The sequence below is a fragment of the Hippoglossus stenolepis genome, chromosome 2, assembly GCF_022539355.2.
Source record: "Hippoglossus stenolepis isolate QCI-W04-F060 chromosome 2, HSTE1.2, whole genome shotgun sequence".
Lineage (NCBI taxonomy): Eukaryota > Metazoa > Chordata > Actinopteri > Pleuronectiformes > Pleuronectidae > Hippoglossus > Hippoglossus stenolepis.
In genome coordinates this window covers 29,018,429-29,028,010 of record NC_061484.1, presented here as the reverse complement: position 1 = coordinate 29,028,010, position 9,582 = coordinate 29,018,429, and the positions used below count along the sequence as shown (strand labels likewise).

The following is a 9,582-nucleotide window of genomic DNA, read 5'->3' as shown; positions in this document are numbered from 1 at the left end:
CTGCAAACTGTTGCATGTTCTCCCGGCAAAATGTCTGCACCTGATAGATGAGGTGAGTTAAATGTATGAATCATGCATGCGCGCCTCCCCGTGCACATTGTGGGAGTTACGTGTGAGGGAGTCAGCCTTGTCCTTGATTGCCAAGGTTACTTCATCAAACTGCCACGGTCCTTCAACCCTTTCCCCGGCGACACCAGCAGGGGAAGTGACAACACAAGAGTTGACTCTTCGTGCTTCATCATTTTTAATTTTCTCCTCTGCACAAACTCACACAGGACTCGGAGCGATATAATTTACCTCCAACAAACCCCCCGAACCCCTCAGATATTAACAAGAAACAGAAATAACCAGTTGTGTGTATTTGTTGTGTGTATTTGTTATGTGTCCTCGGTGAGATAAGATTAAACTTGTGTAAGGGTGAAGGTCTCACCGTGGGTATTTGTGCTACACACAGAATCATCCTCAAATCAAATGTCTTTGCATTCCCAGGATTTCCACTGAATCGGGTGTGTGTGTGTATATGTGTGTGATTGTGTGCGTTAGTGTGCACGTGTGTGTTATCAGTGCGCTCAGGAGGAACATTAACAACATCATCAGACTCCATGAGACATATAGTGTCTTTTATTGGGTGTTTCACATACGATGCCACTCACACAGAAGCACTTCACGCTAATACAAGGTCACATGTAGGAACTCATCTGCACCAACAATTAGATCTGTGATTTAGTGGATTTTTGTTACCATGGTGACGCTGAACACACACACACACACACACACACACACACAAATCTCTCTCCATCTACGTTGCCAGGAATAATTTAACCAATAAAACAGCAGCTGGTTTCCAAAAGAACCAGGAACGGTAAAGAAAATCATCACATTTTCACAGCGGGTTCACACCCAACGTGTTCGGACGGGTTCATGTCCAGTCGGGAGTTTTCACTGCTCCACCGACAGTGTGACTCTGTCCCTCTGGACCCGGCTTGTGATTCAAATAGGAGACAAACCTCAACACATAAGGGTTTCTGTGGGTTCATGTGACCACCGGCAGTTGATGGTTTGAAAGCCTGACAGGAGGAAACGAGGTGAAAGCAAACCGCCGTCTGACCTGATGCTCAGGAGGAACCACGCAGGGTGAGCCGTGGGTCACTGGACCCGGGGTCGGACGCGTTTTGACTCTCCACCAACGCCGTCATTTCTATCCCTGCAGGTTAACGTCTCGCCAAAACGCTCGTGTCCAGTAACTGAGCTTCTTGTTTACACGCGTCGAAGTCAGCATTCCCTAGACTGTAAATAAAGATGGACGACATGTCGGCCCATCGAAAGCGTCTCAATCGCCCCCATCCACAGGACATGGACCAAACCAAAAAACTAAAATAAACAGACGTTTGTTCAAATGTTCATGTTTCTGATGAGTTCGATGCCGTACTGCAGACTCCAGTTGCGTAAGATGGCGGCGCTCGCATCCGGGATAGTTTGGCTTCATTTCTGAACAGTGGGAGGAAGTGGAGTCCATCAGAATTCGGGCACTGCCATCTTTCACTCTGCGCAGTCGTGATCAGAAAGTGGAGCCACGGAAGGTGTCGTCCATCTTTATTTACAGATACGATCAGATGGGGTCACGCCCTATTTGATGCGGGTCATCTCTTAGTAACGGACTGTACAGCACACTGATGTAAACCCTCCTGTGTGTTCACTTCCACATGCACGCCACCACCACAACTACCAAAGAGGGCTGGAGGAAAAGATACAACGCAATTTGGTCTTTCTAAAAAGTAGCTGTATATTGGCTTTGATTCTTTTTTCTTTTTGGCTGAAGCAAAGTGGTTTGGAAGAAGGGGAGGGACAGTGTCAAGGAAGGAAGGAAGGAAGGAAGGAAGGAAGGAAGGAAGGAAGGAAGGAGAGAGGAAGGGATTCTCAGGGTTGGAGATGGGGCGAGGGAGGGAGGCAGGTGCAGTTGTGGTGATGGCGGCAGCTGAGGAGGCAGGTGTGTCACACACCAGCATCTTATTCAAGGCAAACGTTAAATAAAATATACAGAAAATCAGGAGGGAACATCAAATGTGCTGTTTCGCGGCCGTAGGATCAAACTCGAAAGCGTCGTCATCACTCAGAACCACGAAGCTGCTGATTAACGGCTGATTCAGCGGATTCCAAAAGGTGTTTTTTTGTACAGTTCTTTCTCGCTGCTTTGTGAACACTTCTAAAAGAATCTTTTCTCGTTGCTCCTCTGCGGCTGAAAAGACGTGAGGGGGCACTGTGCCTCGACGAGCGGCCAACCCCCAAAAGAATTCATTAGGCCAAGTTTAAACGAGGGATTTGGTGAAGCTGCTGCTTGAAAGGCCGGCAGGGGGGGGGCTTGAAATGTGGTATGAAATCAAAAATAAGATATTGGACATGTCGTTAAATCTATTGGCAGCATCGCTCGAAAAACGTGTCCCTGCAGTGCGACCCGGTTCAACCCACAGCACATCTGTGCACACGAGAACAGGCAGGAGTTCATCACAAAAAAACCCTGGGGGGGGTCGAGGGGGAGCGGGAATGAATTGTGCGATGAGATCACCATGGCAACGAGGACCTCCGCGGTGTGGAGCATGAGGGGAATGTGGGGGTTACGTGCTGAAGTGGTCAAAAGAGGAGGGAACCGCTCTTCACGTTCTAAAAAGTTTTTTTAAAAGAGATTCTCACTGCGGCGGGCCTAGCAACCCCCACACACACACACACACACACCCACACACACATTACGTCACAAATAATAACAATCATCTAACACGGCCGCGCCGACACTGAGGTAATTGCAGCTCCCGTCAGCGTCCGGCGGCCAAAATAAATACAAACACTCAGAAGTTCATGTTCCCTGACGGCGGCGACACAAAACCGTAAAAATGTAAACAAAAACACAGGATGTTTAGGGATCGCACATTTCAGATAGATAACTGACGGATGACGTCATGAAAAGAAAACCAGTGTTCACTCACGCTCACGAATCCCGTCATGAGCTCACGAGATGAATTCAAGTGCAACCTTGTTTAAAAACACACAACATGTGTCCCACTAAACTCTGAGGCAACATCCAAAATACTGAGTTTTCAGAAAACAATCTCCGTCCACACGAGCGCTTTTTCGGGTTTAAACTAACTCGCCTGTAAACGCAGATCACATGACCACTCAATCAACGGCTGTGAGCAAAGACAACAATGTCAGCGACGCACCGAGGCGGATGCCGGTTGGTTTCTTACGGACGGGCGTCATGTGATAGAAGCCTGACGAATCAGCGAAGGCTGCGTTGCGACTGAATCAGCGAGAGGTCGTGAGTGTCAACGTAATCGTTTCCAAACAACGCGTGGACACCAGACGTCTCTGTCACAGAGATGATGTGTTGTCAGACAAAAACAAAGTAGTTTGGATGTGGCCTGAATCTGAAATTACACATGCTACACATATACTTAATATTCCTCAAGGTTGACGCCTGATGCTGAAATTCGAGTTTTACAAAAAAATGCTGCGACATAAGAAATCTGTCGTCGGTTTTGCAGACCGGAGATGTGCAGTGGAGTTTTGAATGTTCCGGAGTCATGTTGAAATCAAATCCACCAAACTAGAGGAGGGTTGTGAGGAACGATGGGAGGCGTCGCATCGCACAGACCTGGAGAAGAAGAGCAGAGAGACCCAGTGAATTCTGTATCATCCGTGCATCGTGAACATCAGGGTCACGATCACTGCTGTGGACTGGGAGGGTCGGAGCAGAGAAGTGAACCAGCAGCTCTCAGGACCAAAGCTCCAGTAGCTCGGAGCAAACGTCCATTTGAAAACACATAAAACGGCTTTTTCCACATTTCACCAGGCTCATTTTTGATGCTGATAAATATTCAGGCCTCAATGACACTTCTGATTTCTTTATCTTTTAGGCACTGCTTCGTGACTGAGAAGAACTGAGGTGTTTCAGAGTTTCTTGATTCTTTTCAAATCTGTTTCTTCTTATTTGTTCATCTCATGTTGCTCATTGAGCCTCGAGGTGGTTTGAGGTGACTTGGAGCTTCACAAATAAAACTGAAAGTTAACTTGTTTTCGGACAAACTGACCTTTACTCCCAGAAGTAGCGCAGATACCAAATCGTTTCATTCTTCAGCTGAGGGCCGAACAGAGGGTTGGTCTGAGCCAAGATGGCGATCAACCAGCTGAGTGACGGGATGAAGAAGAGAGAGAGGAAGAGTCATCAGTTCATATGCAGGCACTTTAACTTTCTCCTCAAAACAGAGACTGTAAATAAAAATGGACGACATGAAGTGAAGCCAAAGCATGTAGACCCCCCTCTGGTGGCTGGCTGCAGTATAGGTTTAAAAAGAAAATGGAACCAAAATAAAATCCAGTTTGGTTTTAATTCCTTATTTGAGATTTCCATCCCCTAATCGTTACTGCTCTGCGGCGGCATGTGTTTCCTGGATGATGGAAGACGTGTCGTCCATCTTTATTTACAGTCAAACCAATAGAACTCAACAATGATATTTTCACTATGACATAAACACATAAATATAGGAACAACAGAAGAGCTAATTAATTATTTTTACATGATCCAAAACCTTAAGAAACTCTGTCTTCACTCTCAACTCTGTCCAGTTAGAGGTGAAGGTGACGTTAAATTTCTAGTTGAAAATGTCATGAAAGCATAAATACTCAATATGTAAATATGTATTCTTTAGATACTTTCTCCTGTAGAAAGTACTGCAAATATTTGTCTTATTTTAGCATTTAATACATACTAAACTGTATTAGACTTTATAAAACTACATAAAACAGTTAGAAAACTCTAGATACTTATGTCACAATATTATTTTCTCTCACCCCTTGTAGCTAAATTCCTTATTTTTCTTCCTGTTTTTATTGTTATTGACTCAACATTCACTACTTGTATTCTCCTCTCATGTTATTTGATTATTTCAACATTTAAATCCTATTTCCTTTGTTATTTCGTACAAGTCATCTTCTGAAGGAGCTGGAGCGCCCTCTGGTGGCAGATATATGATCCTACATGGTCGTCCTCCACTGCTACGACCACACTTTATGTTTTTTTTTACAGGTTTCTACTTTTCTCTCTTGATCTGGAGGTTTTCTTTAAAGGTTTTATTGTATTTTACATTTGCGAAGATTTAGTGCATTGTGAAAACATTACTCATGCAAAGAACATGCAAAGTTACAGCAGCTTCACAGCAGAGGAGGAAGAGGAGGAAGAGGAGGAAGAGGAGGAGAGTTATTACTTACAACAGGTAGCAGCAGACGGCTGTGAGGATGAGACTGGTGACGATGACGCTGTGAGAGAGAACAGAGCTGTCAGTCACTCGTCTAAACGACAGGACGATGGATTCTGTAACACTGTGGAACATCTGCACACGACTGGATGTTCTCGTTTACTACGTCTAGTGTTTCACCAAAGTCCTGAAAAGGAAACCAAGACTCTGTTGTGGTGAATCTTTGTGAACTGTTTCCTTTAAAACTTCTGGTTTCTAGAACTTCAGCATCATCACATGGGTGAATAATGACCCGGCCACCATAACTACTTTATAATTATTATAATTGGTTTAGTGTCCATGTCCCACTGGGGATTTGAAGTAGAAATGCGACGTGACGACACACAAGTTAGAAGTTTTCCAACTGTCAAACACAAAACATTTATTATCCGTTAATAATACGATTCACACGAAGCAACTTTCATAAAGCAGCAGCTTCGTTAAAAAGACTTTGATGTTTCAGTGAGAATGTTTCCTCCTTCATTCTCACTCTTCACCCGTGATCTGTTCATCTTTCCCTCTTGTTTTGACCCTTTAACCTTAATGACACAGTGTGGGGATAGATGATGGAGGGATGATGGAGGGATGATGGAGGGATGATAGAGAGATGATGGAGGGATGGATGATAGAGGGATGGATGATGGAGGGATGGATGATAGAGGGATGGATGATAGAGGGATGGATGATAGAGGGATGATGGAGGGATGGATGATAGAGACGGATGATAGAGGGATGGATGATAGAGGGATGGATGATAGAGAGATGATGGAGGGATGGATGATAGAGGGATGGATGATAGAGGGATGGATGATAGAGGGATGGATGATAGAGGGATGATGGAGGGATGGATGATAGAGGGATGGATGATAGAGGGATGATGGAGGGATGGATGATAGAGGGAGTATGGAGGGATGGATGATAGAGAGATGGATGATAGAGGGATGGATGATAGAGGGATGGATGATAGAGGGATGATGGAGGGATGGATGATAGAGGGATGGATGATAGAGGGATGATGGAGGGATGGTTGATAGAGGGATGATAGAGAGAGGGGATGGATGATAGAGGGATGGATGATAGAGAGATGATGGAGGGATGGTTGACGGAGGGATGGATGATAGAGAGAGTATGGAGGGATGGATGATAGAGGGATGGATGATAGAGGGATGGATGATAGAGGATGGATGATAGAGGGATGGATGATAGAGGGATGGATGATAGAGAGATGATGGAGGGATGGATGATAGAGAGATGGATGATAGAGGGATGATAGAGGGATGGTCGATAGAGGGATGGATGACGGAGGGATGGATGATAGAGGGATGATAGAGGGATGGATGACGGAGGGATGGATGACGGAGGGATGGATGATAGAGAGAGTATGGAGGGATGGATGATAGAGGGATGGATGATAGAGAGATGGATGATAGAGGGATGATAGAGGGATGGATGACGGAGGGATGGATGATAGAGAGAGTATGGAGGGATGGATGATAGAGGATGATGGAGGGATGGTTGACGAGAGATGATAGAGGGATGGAGGGATGGATGATAGAGAGAGTATGGAGGGATGGATGATAGAGAGATGGATGATAGAGGGATGATAGAGGGATGGATGATAGAGGGATGGATGATAGAGGGATGGATGATAGAGGGATGATAGAGGGATGGATGATAGAGAGATGGATGATAGAGGGATGATAGAGGGATGGTTGACGGAGGGATGGTTGATAGAGGGATGATAGAGGGATGGATGACGGAGGGATGGATGATAGAGAGAGGATGGAGGGATGGATGATAGAGGGATGGATGATAGAGAGATGATAGAGGGATGGATGACGGAGGGCTGGATGACGGAGGGAGGGGTGGATAGATGATGGAGGAGGAGGAGGACGCAGGGTGACGCGCAGGGCCTCCATCACGAGCAGGAGCGCGTTCATGTATCTACACCGACGCCGCGCACGGATCCGCCGCTGAGTTAAAATCACAGAATCATGAACCCGCAGCTGCACGTGCGGGTCTGTGGAGGAGAGAGAAATGAAACCGCCGCTAATTGGCCTCAATTAGCGGCGGAGCAGAGCACCTACCCCCGGTTGGGTCCTTTGGGCACCAGGAACGGGGCCACGACCCCCACCAGCCCCCACAGGGTGGTGAAGCAGATCATCGGCAGCGCCAGGGAGTGAGACACCATCGCTGCGGTCCACGGGAAACAAGAATCTGGATGAATGGACGTGGGTTCGTCCCCGAGACACACGAAGCTTCAATGGCGGCGGAGACACTGCGTCCTCTGCTCCAGGAACACGCCCAGTTAAGCTGGAGCGCCACGTGATTGGTCCAGGCCGGCGAGGCAGCGGGCTGTGATTGGTGTAGCGAGCTGCCAGTCAGCATTACAGCAGGAGGGATTGGACGGTTGTTTGTGTGACAGCAGGTGTTTGTGTTTTTATTCTCTACGGATCATCTGAGATTTATTTACGCAGAGGATAAATAATAATATTATGATTAATAATGATAAGATCATAGTAATAATAATAATGATGATGATGATAGTAAAAATTAAAATAAATATATCATTAGTAGTAGTAGTAGTATTAGTAGTATTATGAAAATAATAGATAATAAAGATAATACTAATGAAAAATATTATTATTATTACGATTGTGATGATAATAATAATAATATTGATAATGATAATAGCAAAAGTATAGTCAAGCATTTTAGAACAAATGAACAAATTAAACCAGATATTTCATTCTGTAAATCTATTGACCTGTATTATGTCTAAAGCACTACAGAAATCATAATAAAAAAATATATATATATATATATATATAAATGTGTGTATAGTGTATGTATATTTATATATAAACACATACTATAAACTATATACACTATACACATGTATATGTGTGTGTGCACATACATACAGCATAGTATATATTTAGAGTTGCAATCAGAAACATTCAACCTCCCAAAGATCGTGGGATGATGACAGAGTTAATTATGTTTTAACTCAACTTTAGGCCACAGACTAGCAGAGGTTTTTAAAAACAGCACATTATGTAGGGGTTGAATAATTGTGTCATGGCTGTATTAACAAAATCTCCACACATTTTCTCGTGTGTGATGAACGTACATACATTTGAACATACATCATCATCTTTGAGATACATTCATTTAACGTGTACTCTCTGTGACTTTTTAGTTTGGCCCATGTCCCATCTGCTAACACGGAGGAGGTGTGGTTTTGTATTGCAACCAGCCACCAGGGGGCGTTCAAAACACTTTGGTTTCTCTTCTGGTTCATTTACTCACAGTATAATACTGAACAAAACAGCGCTACACCGATGTGGATATAATTTTTATCGTCTATCTGGAGCCTCCTCACCACACTGTCACACGTGTAATACTACCACACAATCTGGAGGAGTTTCTCTCAGTTCACTGTGATCCGACTGTATTTGTACCCACATATATTCATTCCATCCAGACCAGAGGCCACTGCTCTCCACTTGCCAGGAGGTCAACCTGCCAGGAAATACCAGATGTGTGACAGCCTGCTGTTCCCAGGATATTTCTCATTTCTTGGCAAGACTGTTCACTTTGCCCATTCTGGAAAAATAGAGACGAGGTTCCAGAACTGCTGTGCTGCGTTTATAAGCATCTTGGATTTCTCTAAGAATTTCCATGAAAGACAAATCTTGGTGAGAAATTTATTCGGTGTTCTATGGTTTCCTGCAAATACATTTGACCTTTGTTTGCAATTAGCTGACCTGCATCTGCACTTAGTACTAATTCATATTACTTAGAACTGATACACTTGGATTATATCAACTAAACTCTCAATTTGATTTATAATAGCTACCTATTTATATCAGATTTATCAAGAATATGCTGAAGTATTTTCAGATACATACCCCAATGGTGACTCTTTTCTCGGAAGGGACACAGCGATATATGGATCAATTAAGGCACCAAAGATAATATCCTCTTTATGAGATGAAATAAAGCAAAAGTTTAAACACAGAAATGTGGAGTTTTTAATTTAGTAAAGAGAGGTTTAATTGGGAGTTATCTTCTTTTAACTATACATAGCAAAACCTAAAATACAGTTTCAGAGCAGTAAGAGTACAGTGAAAGAAAATAAAGGTGCTGTTGAGGAATTAATTAATTGTAGTTTTCAATTTATAAAATATATATTTGATGAGACATTACGGTTTGTATATGGTATCTAAGTACATAACATCAGTAGAATATGCAAATATAGTAAAATAACAACTAAAATACAGCGAGAGTGCAT

At 43.8% G+C, this 9,582-nt stretch overlaps 1 protein-coding gene across 1 annotated transcript; it reads right to left on the bottom strand.

The window, feature by feature from the left end:
- Nucleotides 1–603: 603 nt before the first annotated feature.
- On the bottom strand, nucleotides 604–7,581 carry atpv0e2 (ATPase H+ transporting V0 subunit e2). Its single transcript, XM_035144109.2, has 4 exons — nucleotides 7,373–7,581; nucleotides 5,260–5,307; nucleotides 4,083–4,178; nucleotides 604–3,646 (listed from the first exon to the last, which is right to left on the bottom strand). The coding sequence occupies exons 1-3, from the start codon at nucleotides 7,474–7,476 to the stop codon at nucleotides 4,085–4,087; spliced, it is 246 nt and encodes an 81-aa protein (XP_035000000.1). The 5' UTR covers nucleotides 7,477–7,581; the 3' UTR covers nucleotides 604–3,646; nucleotides 4,083–4,084.
- Nucleotides 7,582–9,582: the final 2,001 nt, after the last annotated feature.